Source organism: Rhinopithecus roxellana, chromosome 4 (genome assembly GCF_007565055.1).
Source record: "Rhinopithecus roxellana isolate Shanxi Qingling chromosome 4, ASM756505v1, whole genome shotgun sequence".
NCBI classification, from domain to species: Eukaryota; Metazoa; Chordata; class Mammalia; order Primates; family Cercopithecidae; genus Rhinopithecus; species Rhinopithecus roxellana.
The window spans coordinates 173397072-173420073 of NC_044552.1; the positions used below are offsets into that span (position 1 = coordinate 173397072).

The 23002-nt window shown below is 39.9% G+C and overlaps 1 protein-coding gene across 10 annotated transcripts in view; it reads left to right on the top strand.

Annotated features, from left to right (window-relative positions):
* NCOA7 (nuclear receptor coactivator 7) overlaps positions 1-22715 on the top strand; it is a 157688-nt gene extending 134973 nt beyond the window's left edge. For 5 of the 10 annotated variants that reach the window (XM_030928825.1, XM_030928827.1, XM_030928824.1 and 2 more), the window contains 6 exons: positions 7976-8123; positions 13594-13719; positions 15357-15509; positions 20447-20542; positions 20957-21030; positions 21421-21621. In XM_030928825.1, the coding sequence (XP_030784685.1) occupies positions 7976-8123; positions 13594-13719; positions 15357-15509; positions 20447-20542; positions 20957-21030; positions 21421-21556 (733 nt within the window). In that variant the 3' untranslated portion in view covers positions 21557-21621. Of the gene's footprint in view, positions 1-7975; positions 8124-9975; positions 12090-13593; positions 13720-15356; positions 15510-20446; positions 20543-20956; positions 21031-21420 lie in introns of those variants that run through there. The other 5 variants (XM_010360197.2, XM_030928829.1, XM_030928826.1 and 2 more) reach the window with 3 other exon arrangements.
* Positions 22716-23002: the final 287 nt, after the last annotated feature.

Consider the following 23002-nt stretch of genomic DNA (forward strand, 5'->3'; position numbering starts at 1 on the left):
CTAGAGCAAATGGCACCAGCAGGGAAGAATGCATGCTTTATGCCAAAATTGACACTCCAGTACACTCCATCGCACATCTTCTTGTTAAACCTAAAAAACTCACACATATGCACATGCAGCCATTTCCTTCCATAACATGCCCACAGTGGCAGGGCGCTTGATCTAGGTTTCAGAATCAGTAGTACACCATGCCTCAATTTGTCTGCTCCTAAAATGGTTATAGACCCAACCACTTCTCCAACCCCTTTGGAGAGTTTCCTTTCAGGAACAATCGATTGGAGAAGGGATGTTGTCTTTTTCTATGAACTGAACTACGCTAGGACCACCCTAATTCATCAGAGAAACCCTAATAATATTGAACTTCAAAAGAGATGGTATTAGGCATTTGATTCCTCCTCAGAAAACCCTGCAGACTTCATATAAATCTTCCTTCTCTCTGGCCTCCTACCCCATCCACCTTCCCAATGGGTTGTAGGAATGATGAGTGGTCTTCACCAAACAGGGTATACTCAATCATACCTCTCTCCAGAATAGTAAGTCCTACTTATATCTGCATAATTAAACAGGACAATACAATCATGTCCCTGAGCAACTTGATGTTTTTGTCACCACAAAGGGAAATGACTGGCAATTGCTAAGATAGTTTCTCTCCCTAAAATCTTAATTGACCTGTGCTTTTCACACTTCACATTTTCTTGCAATGTCTAAGAAGAAATGAAAGCTTAACTCTAAATCTGTGATTGCAGTCTTGCAATCACATTCCCTTGCAGTCCCTTGCACAAGAATATTTCATTGCATGAACTCAGCATTCTCAGAACGTTTCCTTTTTCATTCAGTGTTTGTGCTTTACAAAGATTTCCCCAAAGGAGAGTAAAATGTTACAGGAAAAGTGAGCAGTGCCTAATGGAAAGTGGGTACAAAAAGTGATAAAAATGTGTCTTATCTGGCCATCAGAGAAATGCAAATCAAAACCACAATGAGATACCATCTCACACCAGTTAGAATGGCAATCATTAAGAAGTCAGGAAACAACAGGTGTTGGAGAGGATGTGGAGAAATAGGAACACTTTTACACTGTTGGTGGGATTGTAAACTAGTTCAACCATTATGGAAAACAGTATGGCAATTCCTCAAGGATCTAGAACTAGATGTACCATATGACCCAGCCATCCCACTACTGGGTATATACCCAAAGGATTATAAATTAGTCTACTACAAAGACACATGTACACGTATGTTTATTGCGGCACTATTCACAATAGCAAAGACTTGGAATCAACCCAAATGTCCATCTGTGACAGACTGGATTAAGAAAATGTGGCACATATACACCATGGAATACTATGCAGCCATAAAAAAGGATGAGTTTGCGTCCTTTGTAGGGACATGGATGCAGCTGGAAACCATCATTCTTAGCAAACTATCACAAGAAGAGAAAACCAAACACCGCATGTTCTCACTCATAGGTGGGAACTGAACAATGAGATCACTTGGACTCGGGAAGGGGAACATCACACACTGGGGTCTATCATGGGGAGGGGGGAGGGGGGAGGAGGGAGGGATTGCATTGGGGAGTTATACATGATATAAATGATGAATTGATGGGTGCTGACGAGTTGATGGGTGCAGCACACCAGCATGGCATAAGTATACATATGTAACAAACCTGCACGTTATGCACATGTACCCTAGAACTTAGAGTATAATAAAAAAAAAAAAAAAAAAAAAAAAAAAAAGAAAACAAAAAAAAAAAAAAAAAAATGTGTCTTATGTTGTAACTAGAAAATTACCTGGGAAATGGTTCAGAAACCATTGTGGAATGAGAGGAGGACTTTTTAGTGTGACAGAAAGAATGCTGATTGCCACTTCAGGAGATCTAGTCCTGGCTGTGATCCTGATGTTTTCATTCAGAGCCCTCATTCTCTGATACCTAAGTAAAGTTAGTTGAATTAAATGCCATCCAGTGTCCAGCTCTAACATTCCAGAAAGTAAGCTTCATGAAGGCAGGGTCATTGGCACACAGTGGGTGCACAGGAAGTGCTGTCAAAGGAAGCAATGCCCTCTAGACAAAGACCAGCAGGGACAAACCTGTAATTGAGTAAGTCAGGTTAAATTGTTGCAGTGAGGGAGAACACACACCATATAGGGAACTATGGGTTACCTCAGTAAGAGGATATTAGAAAGGAGTGGCTCATGCCTGTAATCCCAGCACTTTGAGAGGCCAAGGTGGGCGGATCACGAGGTCAGGAGATGGAGACCATCCTGGCTAACATGGTAAAACCCCATCTCTACTAAAAATACAAAACTTAGCCGGGAGTGATGGCACACGCCTGTAATCGCAGCTACTCAGGAGGCTAAGTCAGGAGAATTGCTTGAACCCAGAAGGCAGAGGTTGCAGCGAGCCGAGATCGCGCCACTGCAGTCTAGCCTGAGTGACAGAGTGAGACCCTGTTTCAGAAAAAAAGGAGTTCTGGGATTTAGGTTTGTGTTAGATGATTTAGGGGAGGACTCAAGGAAGCAGGGCCGTGCTCTAAATGGGATGCTGTCAGGAAGTAGGGGTAATTTTAAGATTGAGTATTTTATTAAATCCTATCTAGAAGGAAGGACAACTGGAGAAACTAATGCTGTAATTGGGAAGGAAGCACAGTCATTCTCATTACCCAAATTAGGGGGATGTTTGGTCATTTTTGTGGCTGGACAGTGTTTGTATTCTTGTGTTCAGCTCTGATTACAGAGTTCTTGTTTTTGTTGTGATTCATCATGGTCATAGAATGGCCTTATTTAGTGTTGATGTTCTGGAAAATTATGTTAAATAGGAAAACATTGGGCATAACTGAATGCTAAGCCAGCTCTTAGTAACGCTGAGGCCTGGCTGATAGTACCAGGCTAGTTCTCAGGTATTAGGGACTGCATGCCTTTTTCTCTCAAGTCAGCTAGCCAGCAACCTATTAGGAACTAACTTAAGCCCATACATTTTATCCAGTGTGGCTGTGCGCATAATATATATTTCCTTTTCCAAAAGTTATAGTGAAGCAGAGTTGGTTCTCAACTCTACTTCAAAACATATTTAAGATGGACTAAATTTTTAAGTATTGAAAAAACTAAGAGATTTATAATTGTATCTTTATCAAACCTCTCTGGAGTGATTATTTATTTCATGTTTTCTAAGTTAACTTTTAATAGGGAAGTTCATTCTGCACAACGAAAATAGTTCAGCAGTTCAAGAGAGAGAGATAGCTGGTGGGAGGGCAAAAATAATATAATTCCTATACAGAGGAATGTGAGGTTATATGTGAAAATGACAAGTGAGTTGTTCCTTTTACAGTGCAGTTGTACTCTGAGAATGTCCTGTGGCTTTACCTGTACACATGTGAAATGAGTCACATGCAAGTTTAATTCATCACAGCATTGTTCATTATGGTACACTCTTGAAAACAACCCAGAGAATGGTTATGTAAACTATGATAAATCCAGTTAGTAAAGTACTGTGTAGCTGTAAAATAAAGAATGAGGGAGCTGTCTATATACTGGTGTGGAAGCTATCTAGGATATATTAAGTGAAAAAGCAAGATAAAGAGTAATGTTGGGGTGATCAGACCCAACACCAGGTCGTGGGGGTGACAAAGTCCGGTGGAGTCAAAGGGTTGAGAAAAAGACAGTGAAAGAGAAAAAGGTGGGACACCAGGGGACCGTCGCTATTGTATAGAGGCTGCGAAGGCCCTGAGCTCTGGGAGCCCACGGTGTTTATTGGTAATCCAACAAAAAAACAGATGTGGAGAATGTGGAGGTCAAAAGAGCACATTGCATTAAGCACATGATTTACAGCTGTGATGGTTTAGCATGTATGTGGAACATGTTCTACCTGAGATAATGGGAATAGGAGTCTAGGAGGGCTAGAAGCAAGGAGCTAGCAAGTCTAGACACATTCCAAAGGACATTATGCAAGCCCTGCCTCAGTTTCCCTCCCAACACTCAGCTTTTTCCCAACATGCCCCCTTCTTTTTTTTGTAAAAAAGAAGGCATCATTATTACTATCATTATTATTAGCATAAGAGGTGACGTCCTTTAATTGAGCAAGGCAATTACAGGCTGTGCAGCCCTTAATTGCCGGTCGGTGATCCAGCTTCATTTTTCTTAGCCCTTATTCAAACTGGAGTCGCTCTGGTTTGAATGCTTCCCACATAGCTCCCCTTTCCCTTTTACAAGAGGACCCTTAATCCTAGGGGTTGCTGAAGGATGAAGGTCCGTCTTCTGTAACTTCTTCATGCTGAATAGGGGCAATGATACTCCTGCCTAACTATTAGGGTCTCGTGTATTCAGGGTAGAGAGGAGCTGAGTCAGAAAGCATTGGTCCATTAAGCATCGTGACTCTGGTCGGTCTTTGTTCCATCTTCGCATTCAGATTCAACTGGCTCATGACTCGTACTAGAGGAAGCCGGTCCAGGGTTGGGATCCATGGGTCCCTCCAGTCTCCCGTTCCATGGTCAACATCTTGAGGGCATCCACATGGTTCGTTCATCTCCTGCAAAAACACAAACATACCCTCACCCCCACGTTAGCAAGTCTACTGAAACAAACAAAAACTTTCTGTGGTTGTAGCCGGGAGGCATGCCATTGCTGAAGCATTTAACTCAGTTTCTGCCTCTTTGGTTAATTACTGCGAGGTAAAACTTTCCACTGATAATGAGAAACAGGCCTTCTCTGATTAACAGAAGGCACAGGGAAAGCAAATCGAGGCTTTTCAAACCTTCAATTCGCACTCTACAGGTGGGTCCACTAGATGCTGTGGCTCATGATAGATCTTCAGATGTTTGGTGGGCACCCATACAGTCACCTGGTTGTCATCTGGAGAGACACAAGCAACTCCTCTTCCCCATAAAATTATCTTTAGGCAGGGATCAGAAGAAGTAGATTCAGAGGTAAGGAGAATTTTGGGGGCCTAATGGCTTCCTGATGTTTGATAGGTGCTCCCTCGGAAGTTAGGAATTCCCTTTCTCTCCACAGTGCTGTGTGGGCATGGAGGACTAGGTAAGCATCCTTAGAGTCAGTATATATATTTACCCTTTTTACCTTCTCCTAATTGGAGTCAAAGGATTGAGAAAAAGAGGAAAAGGTGGGACACCAGGGGGCCGTCACTATTGTACAGAGGCTGCGAAGGCCCCAAGCTCTGGGAGCCCACGATATTTATTGGTAATCCAACAAAGAAACAGGTGGTGAGAATGTGGCGGTCAAAAAAGCCTGCTGCATTAAGCACATGATTTATAGCTGTGATGGTTTAGCGTTTATATGGAACATGTTCTGCTACTTGAGGTAATGGGAATAGGAGCCTCAGAGGGCTAGAAGCAAGGAGCCAGCAAGTCTAGACACATTCCAAAGGACATTATGCAAGCCCTGCCTCAGTTTCCCTCTCAACACTCAGCTTTTTCCCAACAAATAATAAGACAAAAAATACATATATATTCATATTTATATCTACATAAATAATACTACAAATATAAGAAGTGAATAAAATGGTCACCTACGGGGCTTGGGGTAGACAGGGATGTAAGAAGGAAACTTATATGCCTTTTAAAATATAATTTTGATGTTTGAATCATATAAATGTACTACCTATTCCAAATATTAAAATAATTTAAAGAAAGATATATATATACAATATAAAATGTATTTCTCCTACCCCATTCTATTCCCTAGAAGTAACCATTTTGATCTGTTTCTTTTATAACCTTTCAGAGTAGTTTATTGTATAACATTCGTCAAGGTTCTCCAGAGAAACAGAACTAAAATGTATGTATTATACATAGAGATCTACTTTAAAGAATTGGCTCATGCGATTGTTAAGGGCTGGCAGGTCTGAAATGTTCAGGGTAGGCTGTCCAGGCTGGAGACTGGGGAAAGAGTAGGTGGTGCAGCATCAAGTCTAAAGAAAGTCTGAAGGTAGAATCCTTCTTTAAGAGACCTCCGTCATTTCGTCATTTTCTCTTAAAGCCTTCGCCTGATTGGATGAGGCCCCACATTATGGAGGGTAATCTGCTCTACTCCGAGTCTACTCATATAAATGTTAATCACATCTTCAAATACCTTAATAGCAACATCAAGGCTGCTGTTTGACCAAAAGCTACGTACCATGGATGGCCACACCGAGTTGAAACATAACCATCATACCCATATACAATCATAGTATCTATCAATATCTATATTTACTTTTGTAATCGAAATGGTAACGTGTCATATACACTGATACACACCTTGTTTTAGGTGACAACAGTCCATGTTTTGAAGGAGAACTCTATAAAGAAATACACCTTTAAAGTATAAGAAACTTGGTAAGTCTGTACTGTGGGGGAAAAGACATGATTAATATAAAAAGGGAAACAACAGCTCGGAAACACATTTGATAGTTGTGAATGTTCACCTTACATAAAGACTCCCACCAACTGAAAACAAAGAAAAACATTGATACCGCATATCACAGAAAGCCAGTTCACGAAAGAAAAGCTACAGTCAGGAAGAAAATGTTGAAAAATTTTCAAGCGCTTAACACTCAAAGGAATGCAGATGGACTCTGGGAAAACTTTATATAAACTAAAAGGATAAGCAAGGTTGTTATGAAACTTAAGACACAAACTGCAATGCTGATGTCACAGCAAACTAGTCAGCCTTTCAAGAGCCGTTTGGCAGGATGAATCACAAGCGATAAAATCATGCCCCTTAGCCCAGTAATCCCTTTTCTGGGAACTAATCTTGAGGAAATAATTCGAACCATAGTGAAAGGCATACACTGTATGGATATTTACTGTAACATCATTCATACAATTAAAGAAATACAAACAAACTAAATATCCTGACAGCATAGGAATACAGGCTAATTATGGTTTATTAACTTCATGAAATGTAGCTGTTAAACATGACTACAAGGACTAGCAATGTGGTAAAAGTATATTATATAATGTTAAATACAACAATTATGGCTTGGCTCTGACTGCCATGAAAAGAAAGCTGTATAAATGATGTACACATGTGGACAAGAACAGACAGGAATGCAGAAACCTTGAAAATGGTTTGATCTGTTGGGATATCAGAATTGTCAGTGGTATTTCTGTTTTTGTTTTAGTCCTATTATTATTACAATTTTATGTAATTATGAATTTTAAAAATCGTAAGTTAACATTATCCGAAACAGTAGCCTCAAATTCAAATTATAATTTAGTGATTAGAAGATACTTTAGGAATCATTTGATTATATTCATCGCCCTTTCTCCTGTTGTGATGGTTATAGTATGAACCTTGGAGGATATTTCCGGAGCTGCAGTTTTCACAGCTCTCATTCTCTTCCTAGGAACTGGGCATATTTCTATTGATTAAGCCTGGAGAGATACTTTGGAACCTTCATTCAGTAAATATGTATAAGAGAGCAGAGAAGTTGGAAGCAAAGAACATTCCCGTATCAATAAAATTAGATTTCTTTCTAATATTAAAATAGTAGCCAGTATTATTGCTGACACTTTCTAGTTGTCAAAGACTTTTATTACAATTACAACGCAATAGTACTTTGATCTACATAAAGACCCCTTGCAGTATTGTTTATCTTTGTTCCTAGCTAAAGATTCAGATGTACATGTTTTTACTCAATGAATACAAGTATCCAATAAATGAAGACTCAATGAGGAAAAAATATTTGGTATAAATATTTCATTGTGTTTTTCAGTTTTACGTTCCTTGTCTTGATCTTCCCGTCAAATTGAAAGACAGTTTTAACAGTTTCGCAGTGCCTGTGGACTTTTACTTTATTTATTGGCTCTTAATTTTGAGTATGGAAGGCTACTCATAGAGATAACCTTGATAGTGGGAAATTTTCCAATTAGTAAAATGGATTTGCCAAGCTGGGAAAAGATGGTGTATGTAATGCAGTCCGCACTAGCACCTGCCAAGAAAGTAGACTTGGTGTTAACATCTGTCACAATGTGTTTTTCAGGGTGGATCATTTGTACACATTCTTTGTTCAGTGGTCTCCTGATGTGTATGGGAAAGATGCCAAAGAGCAAGGCTTTGTGGTGGTGGAGAAGGAAGAACTGAACATGATTGACAACTTCTTCAGTGAGCCAACAACCAAAAGCTGGGAGGTGAGCACTTGGGCAGGGTTAGACCATCATAGTTCCTAAGGTACAGTAAGCAGTCTTGCATTCAGATTCCAAGTAACAGGCTAGTAAGAAACTGGAGTCCCCATGCACCTATGAAATCACAGAGGAAAATAACTTTATTCCTCCTTTTGAAAAAAACACCACCACCAGCACCACCACTATGGACACAGGCACACAGTTCATTCTGACCACACTAGACGGATCCACTTATATTCTCACTCATGTCTCCATGCCTTAGTTCAGAGTTCAGCACTTTTTTTTTTTGTAAAGGGCAAGATAATAAATATATATGGCTTCGTAGGCCATAGAATTCCTGTTGCAAGTACTCATAGCTGCCATTATAGAACAGAAGCAACCACAGTATGTAAATGAATGAGCATGACTGTGTTTCATTTCACATAGTTATTATGTGTCACAAAATATTGCTATTAATTTTTATTGAATCACTTTAAAAATATAAAATCTTTCTTAGCTCAAGTACCGTACAAAAACAGGTGGTGGACTGGCTTTGGCTGACAAGCTGATATAGTTTGCCTCCGCGTCCCCATGCAAGTCACATCGTAATTGTAATCCCCACATGTCAAGGGAGGCACCTTGTGGGAGGTGATTGGATCATAGGGGTGGTTTCTCCATGCTGTTCTCATGCTAGTGAGGGAGTTCTCACAAGATCTGATGGTTTTCAAAGTGGTAGTTTCCCCTGCGCTTACTCACTCTCCTGCCGCCTTGTGAAGAAGGTGCTTACCTCTCCTTTGCCTTCTGCTATGATTGTGAGTTTCCGAAAGCCTCTCCAGCCATGCGGAACTGTGAGCCAATTAAACCTCTTTTGTTCATAAATTACCCGGTTTCAGGTAGCATCTTTATAGCAGTATGAAAATGGACTAATACACAAGCTGTAGTTTGCCAGACCCCAGTTCCCTTCATCCAGTCAAGCAAGCATGTATCAAGTACTTCTTTAGGGGAGGGCCCTGGAAATACGATGATGGATAACATAAGCTCTCAGTACTTAACAAGCTTGCAGAACTGGGAAGTTGGGAGATGAGACTAGGAAAAATAGGTCGACCCCTCCTTCCTGTTCTGCTGCTCTCTTGAACCCCACTTAGTGTTTCTTCTTTCCGAGCTTAGACAGATGGTAAATGAATTTAGACACATCGTTACCAGGACTTCTGAGTTCCTCCACCCCCTCCCATCCATTGCACCCATCTAACCTGCCTGCAATCCTGGATGAACCCATCCTCACACTTTTCTGCTCCTAGGCAGCCAAGCATTGCTGGGGAGAACCTGTCCACCAAGGAGAATGGTGCCATTACAAATACATGGTTCCGAATTCATCTGTGTCCATGTATAAGTGACCCTGCGATGCTACTGTAAACTCTACTCAACCTATAGTTGCTTTATTGATGTAGGATAGATGATATTTTTAATAGTCAATTTTTTTCTAGCACTATTTAATGATTTCTGATGTTTCCTTCATCATGTTGAAAGATCTTACATATGGTCTGTAGGGCTGTCTAACTTGTCATTTAAATATACAAGCAAGCTTGGATACTCTGTGCTTAAAACCTTCAGTGGCCTCCTTATTGACTCTGCTGATTCTTACCCACCTGTTAGAATAACTACCTGGGAATTTTAAAAACCTAAATCCTAGATCCTTATTACCAGAGACATGAATTCAGTAGGTCTGGAGGGAGGAATGTTAGAATCTGTATTTTTCAAAGCTCCCAGATGATTTTGAGGAACCATCATGTTTTGGAAACACTGACCTGTAGGGTAAGTTCTAAGCTCCTTCATGGCATCAAGGCTCTTCATTTTCTCTGCTCTTGCTCCCTTTTCTGTCTCATCTACCTTCCTCATCACTGCCTTCCTTGCTGTCTCTTCTCCAGCCAATGTGAACCCAGAATTCATCTCTTCATTCCTGCTGTACCCTGTCCCTGGAACATCTTCTCACACCCTATGCTTGCTCTCAAACTGAAGCACCACCTCCTCTGTGAATAAGCTATCTCAGAACCCCCCAGGTCACCCCAACCTCCTTTGAGCCTCTGCTGTAGATTTTGGCATCTGTCTCCTATGAACCAAAAGGGATGCCTGAGACAGATCTCAATCAATTTAGAGGTTTATTTTGCTAACATTGAGGATGCATCTGGTTGGGGAGGGAAAAAGAGACACAAGCCACAGTAGGATCTGTGGCCTGCACTTTTTCCAAAGAGGGTTTTGAGGGCTTCAGTATTTAAAGGGGGAAAACAGCTAAAGAGGAAGAAGAAAAGAAAAAAAGGAGAGTAGAAAAAATGAGACAAACAATTACTTTCTTGTGAGGCTTTGAATAGTGTGCACTGAATCCACATGTTGCATGTACAAAGGAGAGGGTAGAGGAGCCCTCAATTATGTATGCCTTGTGCGCAGTAAATCTGCACTTTACATAAGATACAGTAAACAGAGTCGTGGAAGAAGTCCAGTATGCATTGGTCTGGGGATGAGCAGTAGGACAATTTCTAGTCTGCTCTTGTTTCCGACTTGTGAAAATAAGCTGTTAATTTACATTGTCCAGGTGAGGGAGACCACCTGGGGAGACAGCTGTTTAGAAACAAAAGGAAAGATGGTTTTTGTTTGTGTGGCTCAGTTTCCAAGCTTAACTTCCCCTCTTCTTGTAGTGAGTTCGTGATCCCAAGATTTTATTTGCCTTTTACAATCACATGGAATGGCATCCATTTATTTAGAATTGTCTCTCTCCTGTCTCCTCACCTGCTGGAGACTGTGAGCAGCTTTATGTCCCTGTGTCTGGCAAAGCACCTGGCACCCACCATCATATAGGAAATACTCAATAAATGTCTGCTGTCCTGGAGTCCCAGGGGCCCAGAGGAGAGTGTTGTCTTGCTGGCATTCTGCCCCAGGTTGTGCTCAGGCTGTTGCATTGAGAGTCAGTTCTGCTGGCCTGGGACTGGTCTCTAAGTATCTGCCAGAGTCGTCTTTATAACTGACCCCCAGTATGAGCAATACAATACACCCTGATCCCCGCAGCTGTGCCCAAGACTGAAAGGCCACTCTGAATCTGGAAGAGTCACAGAAAGATCACTGCAAATTGATCCAGTGCTGATCTATATTTCCTTCTAACCTACTGACATCTGATCTGAAGTGTAGAGGACTCATCATGCTTATTAGTCAGTAAGACTAATTCCAAAATGTAAAAACATAAGTATTACTCTGCCAACTGTTTTATAAAACTACATGTAAGATGACATCATCACAGCCTCATGTAAACCAGATGTTCTCCCATTCTTTTAAGTCCCTCCCACCGAGAAACATGACATAGTATTGAAGTGAAATGCCGTTTGTTGTTTGTTCTAACTGTAATGAAGCCTACCTCCATTGAAGGCTCCTTTTCATCCTTCCTTTGAGATTCAAGCTGATACCAGGGATCACGCATACCATTTTAAATGGAGCTTTAGCCTTAAAGAAGGTGCTGGGGGGAAGAAAAAAAAAGGAAAAAAACTCTGAAAAGGCAGGGCTAGGAAAGCTATGTTCACTGGAGGGACTGTTAGGACGAAAAGTATAAGAAGGAAAAGAAAAAATAAATGAGAACATAACAATGGGGTTTTATCATAGTGTTGGGAAACCACCGTTTCAAAGGTGAAAGTGTCCTTTTACAGTCTCACAGCGATGCCTGGCACGAAGTGTGTTTGCTCTAAATCCTAATTTGGGTGTGTTCCTGTAGAAATGTTGAACCTTCTCCTGAGGGAAACAGAAACTTAACCGTGCAGGAAACTAGATACTGAGAAAACAGTTGTAGCTCAGCGTGGCTACAAGTAACTGGTGTAGAAGCAGAGTGGAGAGAAAACTTGTTCCTCATTAGAGAGAGAGCCACGCTTCTCACTGCTCACAATGAGAGCCCAAAGATTATCCTTGGACATCCAGATTTTCTATTGTGCCAGATCTGACGAAGAGCCTTTTGTGAAGGTATGTTGGAGTGTGTCCCGAGGACTAATAAGGTGCTCGTGAATCCTCAGTGATCTGCCTCCGAGTTTGCTTTGAAAGTCGTTCTAATTAGAAAGGATTGTGCTGTCATTTCTACCAGCAGGTATTTTATTCGTTGTGGAGAGGGTTATGGTGTGGCTGCCTCTTCTTGTTAGAGCCAGAAATCCATATTTGATTTTTTTTCATTCCACAGCCTCATTTTATACTTGTGATAAATACAAAGTTTGCCAAAAACGGAGTGTTTTATTTCATTCATTTACATGCTTGGTTTGTGATTCTTGATAGTGTTTTCACTACGGAAACACTCCCCCAGAAGATGGTAAAATTAGTAAGCTTAATTTTCTTACTTGTAAATCTGGCTCAGACGCCAGCGGGTACTTTGTATCTGTCATTGTGCATATTGGAAATTGAGTAATACACTACTGCCTGACAACTTGCACTGGATTTAACTTAAATGTTTTTCTCTATAATACAAAATAATTAATACTAGTAAATTTTGGTGAATGAGTTGTCTAATATAATCCTTCACTTGATCTTACACAAAAGGCCAAGAAGCCTAATATACATCCTTCAATTTAAAAATAATCCAGTGATTTATCCATAATTTAAGAAGGGCCAAAAATGGATTTTAGGGTAAAATGAACTTTGATAATTCATAAGCATAGCTATAGTTAAATAATAAATGTTTTGTACAATATGATGTTTCTGGGTTTAGAAGGGGAGAATATTTTTGTCATCTCTGAACAGTACATAAATAATTGTAACCTGGTTGTAATTTAGACTAAAGTTTCACACTTCTTTGTACTCGTGCTCCCAGTAGCTGTTATCATTCATTATTTCTAACAGAAGTGGTTTCTATGTGTACAGCCTAAAGAGAAAACATCAGGAACCTGATTAAAAACTATCCTTATCATTGCAAACTCCCTATGTATAGAAGTCTTACTGAATGATCTCTGGTCAGTCCTTCAACAATTCAGATGCTAAATCTCAAGGCTAAAGGAGAATCATTTAGGGCATTTCAAAGGTAGAAAGCTGTACTTCTGGTGTTAAATACTATTCTCAGTGACTGAGCAATCAGCAGCTATAGTAAAACTGGAAAACTCGTGACTTTATTTATTTTATTTTTATATAGAGATGGGGGTCCTGTCATGTTGCCCAGGCTGGTCTCAAACTCCTGGGCTCAAGCCATCTTCCTCCTGCCTTGGCCTCCCAAAGTGCTGGGCATACAGGCATGAGCCACCAAGTCTAGCCTTGTGACTTGTGACTTTAATTTATACATATTAATTGCCTCGACCGTACTGTCTTAAATTGTGCATTTGTTCTGAAACTGAAACATTAGCCATTTCCCCAAAGTCCTGTTCAGCTGATTTCCTGTTGCTGAAGTGCCAAGTTTTCAGGCAGCGGTGTCCCTGGAGTGATTTTTTTTTATTAGCAGTTAGAAGAAAAGCCAGTAAGTTATTTCTCTTGGCTTGTTTTCTCATTTCAGATCATCACTGTTGAGGAGGCAAAGCGCAGGAAGAGCACGTGCAGCTACTATGAAGATGAGGATGAGGAGGTGCTGCCTGTCCTACGGCCCCACAGTGCGCTCCTGGAGAATATGCACATCGAGCAGGTGGGCTCGCCCTGGCCACCAAGAGTCGAGCTTCCTAGGCTTTTAGAAATATTTCCCTTTGCCAGGCGCAGTGACTCACGCCTGTAATCCTCGCACTTTGGGAGGCCGAGGCCGATGGATCACTTGAGGTCAGGAGTTGGAGACCAGCCTGGCCAACATGGCAAAACCCCATCTCTACTAAAAATACAAAAATTAGCTGGGTGTGATGGCGCACACCTCTAATCCCAGCTACTTAGGAGGCTGAGACAGGAGAATCATTTGAGCCCGGAAGGTGGAGGTTGCAGTGAGCCGAGATCGCACCACTGCATTCCAGCCTGCGCAACAGAGTGAGACTCTGTCTCAAAAAAAAAAAAAAAAAAAAAAAAAAAAAAAAAAAATTCCCATCCCTGAATGCATTTGCCCTTCTCACTTGGGCTGAAGGATGAGGCTTGTGAGGAAGGAGGAACGCCAGCAGCCCACTAAGGCCAGTGCCCCCTGCTCTGCCTCTGAAAAGTTGCATTCCCTGCTGCCTTCTTGGTAGTACGAGGAGTTGGTCAGACACTAACATCCTTCTCTCAAACCTGAAGGAAAAACCATTTCTAATCTTAAAAAAATAAAAATTGTCAGTGTCCTACCATAGTCCTAATACACTTTTAAAAGGATCCAAATTTGTCCTCATAATTATTGCAGAGTTCCAATAGCTTTGATGTATCGGGCTCAATAAAAGTAAAATAGCAAATACACTCTGTTTGCTTTATGAAAAATACCTACCTGTGGATAATTTTTCCTTTTTCTATAATTTTCTTTGTGTACTTTATAGTTTCTGAATGTTTACTTGAAATGTATGAAATATTATAATGCACTTATGTTTGAACTGTAGTAAGGAACCTCTGACACTTCCCTCACCAGTCAGCTTAGAGACATGAATTTTAGAGACCTTAAAGAATCCTTAAGTTCAGCTCCCAAGTTTACCGAGGAACCACAAAAGACCCAAGAAAGCCAAGAAGCTTGACCCAGTAATTATAGAGGTGGGGGATTCACACTGACCCTGGAACTGATTTTAAGCACTCTGAAGACTCAGCACTTCATGGCCTCCTTTGGTAATATTCTTGAAGAGATATACATTATTGGTTATTTATGGCCAAGTTTAAATATTGATGCAGGTGAAAGATATAGGTGCAATAAGAACAGATGACACCTGACTTCTAACACTAAACGTCCCTGTTTGTTTGCCCTCACTTCTGTACAAAGCTGCAGTTGTCAGTAGCAGTTCTGAGCCTCTGAGTGTTTAGAAAGAAAACTTGGGAAAATATGAACTGTTTCGTAAAAGCCAGGTTGAAGTGGAAAGGAACGGCGTGTGTCTAGTTTATACCTCTTGATCCCGCTTATTCTGCATCTTCAAATATGTAGTAGGATAGGGACTCCATAGTCATGTCCCTGAATGGGAAAACACCTCCTGGGCAGTATCCTTGCCAAGGTAAACACTGTCCAACAATCATTTTCTTGATTTAGAATAGCAAATATTTGCCAGAGTAAGGAGGGGCACTATGTAAGTGTATGACACTGAATTTGAACAACAGGCATTTGTTTTGTGCCACATGTTCATGAGCAAGTTGTGTGTGAACCTTCTGTTTACATGTCTTCCTTTGGCTTTGTAGCTGGCCCGACGCCTTCCTGCAAGGGTGCAAGGGTATCCATGGAGACTGGCCTATAGCACGTTAGAGCACGGGACCAGCTTGAAGACGCTCTACCGGAAATCGGCATCACTAGACAGTCCTGTCCTATTGGTCATCAAAGATATGGATAATCAGGTGAGGCCTGTCCCTCTCGTAAAGAATATTTTTTAATGATAATTTTTCTTTTTTTTTTTTTTTTTTTTTTTTTTTTTTTTTTTTTTTTTTTTTGAGGCGGAGTCTCGCTCTGTCGCCCGGGCTGGAGTGCAGTGGCCGGATCTCAGCTCACTGCAAGCTCCGCCTCCTGGGTTTCCGCCATTCTCCGGCCTCAGCCTCCCGAGTAGCTGGGACTACAGGCGCCCGCCACCTCGCCCAGCTAGTTTTTGTATTTTTAGTAGAGAAAATTCCCAACAGTAGAGAGACTAGTACCATATACTTCCATCACCCACATTCCACAGTTAACAGGATTTTGCCTTCTCTGTCTTTTTTTATCCTTGTTTTTTCTCTGCTGAAATATTTTGAAGTAAATCCCAATCATTATGGCCTTCCACCCTTACATATTTCAGAATCATCTCCAAAATGAAATGGATCATACTTCCAAATACAGTCACATTCTAAGGAGCTTTATGATATCCTACAGCCTAAAATCTGGAAAGTTGGGGTAGAGTGAGATCTGGATTTGGAAATAATTGCAGAAATAAGTTCCAGTGCCATACCAGCTCCTTTCCCAGGTAGCCAAAGTAGTGCCCACAAACCTTGCCTGCATTTTGGATATGATGGACAGCCAGTCAAGGCCATAGTGTATTGTGCCTGAGGGGCCCAATTATTAAGAAACCACAGAAAATGCACTGTACCATTCTTGATTGTACTTTTGCCTGTGTTACAGTTGGTCTTTCTTGGAGGAACTAGTGAAAACTAGTTATTACCCCTGTGTCCCTGCACTGTTACCTCTTCCTGCAAGTCAGCTCAGAATGTGCGTGGAATCTGTCCAGATTTTTTTCAGTCACTTCCCAGTGTCTTCCATCACGAAAGGAAGGCATCATTCACATCTGCTCATTGCTCATTTCAGTTTGACTTTAGATTTTAAGATGTGGCATTGACCACATTTTCTGGCATTGAAGCAGATTTTACTCAACATTTATTCATTCATTCATTTATTCATCCATTCAGCAAATATCTAGTTAGTGCCTGCTAGGTGCTAGGCACTATTAAGCATTGGGGAGCTTACTGTGAAGCACAACATTTTTATACTGAGACATATCCACGTTGTAATGAGCCATATACATGGGATCATTTTATGGGAAATAGAACTTTGCTGTCATGATTTGTCTTGGGAAAAATTAGGGAACAGATGGGGGTAACCAAAGACACTATCTTTCTTAACAGTGATCTTTGTGACTTTATTGTAATATTATTGTAGCTTAAGAGTTGTGGGAATTAATTTAGCTATCATTGTTACTATTGTTATTTCCTGATTGCTGACATTTTGCTTAATAATGATCCAAGCTGAAAGGTGGGTAGAGTCAAGATAAACAAATTAAAATAATGATAACATTTGGTTTAAAAGGGACTTAGGAATTTAGTGAAATGTTTGAGAATTGGACGTTATGTTTTGGATGAAGTATGGCTATATTATCTTAGAGCACACATACAGACTCTCACCTAAGTATAGATTATTTGTCCTGTTTATTTACCAAATTATCACACTTGTTGAGGAATGCGATGGTTCACACAGAACAGGTATTGATGAAGCACAGTTTTACCAAGCTTCCTGTGAGGTTTGTAAAGGAGGCCTACAACTGAAGGTTACAGTCTTGTCACTGGGTGGAGTCTTGCTGAGTCATGTACCCTGGAGGCACTTGTGTGATTTGAGGACAACCAGACACTAACTTTACTTCCTGCACCCTATCTACCCTGAAGGGGAAACTGTGGCTTTGCTGTGTTTGAGAACATGATAGAACAACACCTGCAAATGTGTCTGAAAATGAATTATATGAAATTCTAACATAAAAGTGAAAGAACCTTAGCTTGTAGAAATAACAAAAACAACAATCACTTAAAGTCTCTAGAAATTATTCTAAGCAAATGAGGGAATATTTATTCAAGAAAATCGAATTAATCTTAGTTATAACAGTGGGATTCTGTGGCACTTGAGGCACAACCCTCTCCCTTCCCTAACCCCCCGCTGAGACTGACAGTGGTTCCACTCTGGGCATGTGTGGCCAAGAAGATGGGGCACTCTCTTCCCACAGCTGCCAGTCAAGGGTTATGGTGTACCTCTCTCGCTGTGGGTCCTCTGCATTTCTTATCTCCCACCCAAGGTCTGTGTTTCTAAAGCTAAAATCCAAGCAAGTGTGGCCTAGAGGTAGGGGGCTTTCTTCTACCCACCCTCCACTCACAGAGCCATGCTCTACCGTAGGCATGGCAGGCTGAGAATACCGGAGTCTCTACTACTCTTGTTTCAGCTCACAGGGCAGAAGTTTTGCACCAGATGAGGCAAGCCAAGACCAGAGGCTACTGTCACTGTCTAGTCCCTAGCTTCAGAGCAGTGGGTTAGAGATTTTTTTCCCAGGGGAAGAGGCAGGCCACAGGGCATACAGTTCTAAAGCTCTACCCAAAGGAACTGACTTTGTTTAGACACACATGGGGAAGTTCAAACCAAAGGGCACTCTAGAAAACAATGAGAATTTTGGTGTTAAGAAGACGGTTGTAGCCAGGAAAGCAAAAAATTAAACTGTAGACCATCTACTTTACCAGAGAGATCCAAGAAAAGAGATAGCTAAGGAGAGCCTTTCTGGATTCAGGGTAAACTTCATAGTCTGGCCAAAGAAACTGTCCATGCAAAGGAACCTACATTTAATTGGATCAGACTGCAGAATAATTTATACCACCAGGCATTGTTGAAAATGATAGAACAATCATCAGGCAGTTAATAGAGACTAATTACTAACTTCTAGTGAGGTATAGGAATATTGCTCCTATTTTGCTCTACTACATCTTTTAACTTTTTGTGGTACTAATGTTATGCATCTGTATATATTACAAATATAGCAATAGATTGTTATGATTACTATGTTACATAATTTTATGTCTGCTAAGGAAGTTGAGAGAAGAAAGGAGAGCAAATGTACGTTTATATGTTTTGTTATATGACTTTCCTTTTATCATTTCTGGGTTACTCTTCATCTATTCCCTTGGATTCCTTTGTTCTGCTATTGCTAAATGTATTACATTTTTATATGGTATAGGCTGAACAACACTATTATATAAAAGTTGTTTTATATAATTTCTTTTTAAATACATTAATAGAAAAAAAGACATTTTCTCATAATCACAATGCAATAGATCTAACAAAATTAACTGTAATTCCCTAATATCATCCAGCCCTTAGTCTTTAAATGCATTTCCAGAATTGCTAAGAAAATTTTAGCTATAAGGCCAGGTGTGGTGGCTCACACCTGTAATCCCAGCACTTTGGGAGGCCGAGGCAGGTGGATCACCCGAGGCCAAGAGTTCAAGACCAGCCTGACCAACATGGTGAAACCCCGTCTCTACTAAAAATACAAAAATTAGCCAGACTTGGTGGTGTGTGCCTGTAATCCCAGCTACTCAGGAGGCTGAGGCAGGGGAATCACTTGAACCTGAGAAGCAGAGATTGCAGAGGGGCCGAGATCACACCATTGCACTCCAGCCTGGGCGACAGAGCGAGACTCCGTCTCAAAATAAAAAATAAAAAAAATAAAAATAAAAAAAGTGGGAGGGTGGAGAATTTTAGCTAAGAAAGAAAATAATTATTTAAAATTCTATGAAGGGTGTGAAAATAAAGATAACTTTTCTTGTTGACTGATCAGAGAGGGACTCATTTTCTTCCATGTATGGCCACTGCCATTTTTGTCATATTTTAATGCCATGCTTTAAAAAATAGATGCCTATTTTGATTGTATTTTAGTTCTTTTTCTGGACGATCACCAGAAGTAGGGCAAAGTATTTTTTTATGTTTTGTTACTGTGCTATATTTCTTTGTTCTTGGCAGCTCTAGGGAAAGGTTTGGTAGCAGGAAGTATGAAAAATACTGGTTAGAAAGAGTTTCTAGCCTTCTACCTAAAACTTAGGTGTTACAAGTAGCCAGGAACTGAGTGTAAGTGGTAAAAAAGACAGCAGAGATTGTGATCTAATTGAAATAATTTTTGAAAAATGCTATGACATTTTCCAGATAACCTACATTTAAAGCAATGTTTTTCAAATGGGATTTGAAATAGGAAGAATGTCTGAATCACCTAGGGACATTTTCAAAATACATATGCTCACCCCTGCAAGAGCTGCTCAGGATATGAACAGAAGGATGAGATGCTGAGGCTGTGGGCGGACACATTCTGAAAACAGTGCTCCTCATGTAGCCTGGCTCCCCTTTCAACCCCGACAAGAAAAAGTACAAGAACCATTGATTTAAACACATCTAAGTTACCTTTCAAGACCATGATATTACAGAGTTATTTGTTTCTTAAAAGTCACTTTGAACTAAACTATAGTAAATCAGTCATTTTTAAGGATATAATTTTAATTGAATAAGCATATTAATAACTCATTGTTACAAATCAAAAGAAAGGAAAGTTCATTTTCTCTGGGGAAATGCCCAGCCATGACTCCACTTATAAAATACAGAAGAGATGTGACTATGTTTTCCCAAGCATTCATTTCTGTGTGCAAGATGTATCTTGTTGTTGCTTAATGTTTCTATTATGTTACGCATATTCAATAACAGAAATTTGTCTCCATAGTGAACTTTGGAAATCTTTTAAGATTGGAACAAATTATTAGCCTTTGGCAAACAAGTTGTCTGAGCTTTATCAGATGAATTTTGCATGCATCAGGAATGCTGGCTACTTGGGTTCCAGTTAGAGCTGGGGATATTTGTTTATTCTTTTATTGGTGGTCTTTTTAAGTTTGAATGCCAGTTTAGTAATCATCTTTGCTGAAATAGATCTCAGAACATGATGTATCAAAAATATTCCAGAAAGCCTTGCTTTGGGGATTTAGGTTTGAATGTAGGTAACATTTCTGTTTTCTTTTGACAGATTTTTGGAGCATATGCAACTCATCCTTTCAAGTTCAGTGACCACTATTATGGCACAGGCGAAACTTTTCTATACACATTCAGCCCACATTTCAAGGTACTTAGATAGGAGAAATATCCAACTCCCATATGTCACAGTGTCCGCAGTTGGGGAAGGGGATAGGCATTGGGGCAGTTAGCTGTTCTGTAACTTCTCCTGAACTGACTCCAAGCTGGGTCAACCCTTTATGACTGTAGCTCACAAACTGCTTGGGGTCCTGGCCTTCTGGGCTGCTCAGGCTGGGATCCAGAGAGTCACAGGTCAGAGACACCATGTGTCTGAAAGGTCTTCCTTCCTTCATAACCCCTTGGGAGGTCTCATCCTGGTGTGGGCCAAGTCTGGCAGTCAGAAACTTCCTCAGTCAATGGGGTGAGGTGGTTCCCTTTTACACATAGATACTATTTCATATTTCCTCATTGCTGATTCTCCAGATTAAAATGTCTGTTTTCTTTTTTGTGTTTCTTCCCCAAGGTCTTTAAGTGGAGTGGAGAAAATTCGTATTTTATCAATGGAGACATAAGTTCTTTAGAACTTGGTGGTGGAGGGTAAGGTTTTTGTTGTTTTTGTTTTCTTGTTGTTATTTTACCACCTGACCTGAATGGGTCTGTTTTGACCCACGTAGTTAAAACTTCGGTGTCAGGTTATTTTAGCTAGTCCATGTGCTTAGAGGAATTAGGACAGTGGCCTAACACGTGACACAAAGAATCAAAGATAGAATATTTATGTATCTAAATGAGGGACTGTTACCACTTGTCTTTTAGGAAGGCTAGTCATTTAAATGAAATAAAGGAAATGTATCCTGGTTTTATAAGCAGTTAGGGATTTTGCATGTCAGTAGTATAAAGGAAAGAAGATGGGGGCAAGAGAGAACAGTGTGCCATGTGCCATGTAAGATAGAAGTGTTTTCACCATTTTTTTTTTTTTAACCTTTTCAGGGGACGATTTGGTTTATGGCTAGATGCTGATTTATACCATGGACGAAGCAACTCTTGCAGCACTTTCAATAATGATATTCTTTCCAAAAAGGAAGACTTCATAGTTCAGGATCTGGAGGTGTGGGCATTTGAGTGAAATTCAGACTGCCTTAAAATATAACATTTAAAAGACTGGGTTTGACCAGCCCTCCTAAAGCTGGCTGGAAAAAGAAGCCCCAGCCCAGGCTGCCTCATCCCACCCCAATGCTTCCCTTTTGCCATCATCTCAGAGCATGATCACATTGCAGAAAGATTCTGGAAGGTCCACATGGAGGGCAGACATTGAAGAAAGAAACTTAAAATCCAGGTTGTTGAAAAGACTGTACGTCCACTTCCTTCAAATCCATACAGTGAGGAATCAGAGTGTTTATGGATATATGAGTTGAATGCAATTTTTATTTTTGGTAACTGTGAAAAAAAAGATACTGTGGATATATACATGCCTTGTGTATTTATCAGCATAATTTTCATTACCAAAATGTATAGCTATTATTTGCCATGGAAAAAGTTAGTCTCATTTAGAAAAATTGTAAGTGCACAGCACTTAAAGGGAATATATGAGGTTTTTTTTTTTAAAAAAAAAAAACTTTTATTTATTATTTGTAGTGTATTGTCTGAAATGTGTCAGCAGTTTTTTTTTTCTTTTAATGTGTCAAATCTTGAAATATTAAATGTATACATTTTGTGCTATGTTTTGGGAACAAATCTGTTTGATTTATATAGTTTTATATTGAATTTTTTTTTGCCCTGATTGTTTAGGGTGATAGGTCTTAAGCAGCATATATCTATGTATCTGTATGTGGATATATAAAGATATATGTGTGTGTGTATGTATATGTACATATACATATATATGAGTGTATAATTCTAAATTTATAAAAACTCATTATGAATATTCATCAATTTGACTATTATAGGCCAGCTTTCCATTTAGTCAATAAAAGGGTACATTTTTAGTTACTTACCTTGAACATATTCGTGTGAAAAAGAATACATCATTTCTCACAGTCTTAAGTTGATATTTATAGAAATGAACACCTTTGTGAACGTAGACTTAGAACAAATCCTGCTTTTGAAAAAAAAAATGTTTTGCTTCTTATAAAATCATGTGTGTTAATAACAAAAATTTTATTTTCGGAATGTTCTTTGTATAACTATTCCAAGCTTTTACATTAACGAGCAGGCCTCTGTCTTAAAAGAGACTCAGTATATTACTTTCTGCATTTTTAAAATCAAATGAAAAATGTCAAATTGGACCAATTGTCTTGGTTTGTAGACTCATTTATTTGAGAAAAAAAATACAAAGAAATGCATTCATATCAAAATTGGAATAGAAAGGAAAACCTATTTTTTTTTTTTTTTTTTTTTTTTTTTTTTTTTTTTTTTTTTTGAGGCGGAGTCTCGCTCTGTCGCCCGGACTGGAGTGCAGTGGCCAGATCTCAGCTCACTGCAAGCTCCGCCTCCCGAGTTTACGCCATTCTCCTGCCTCAGCCTCCCGAGTAGCTGGGACTACAGGCGCCCGCCACTTCGCCCGGCTAGTTTT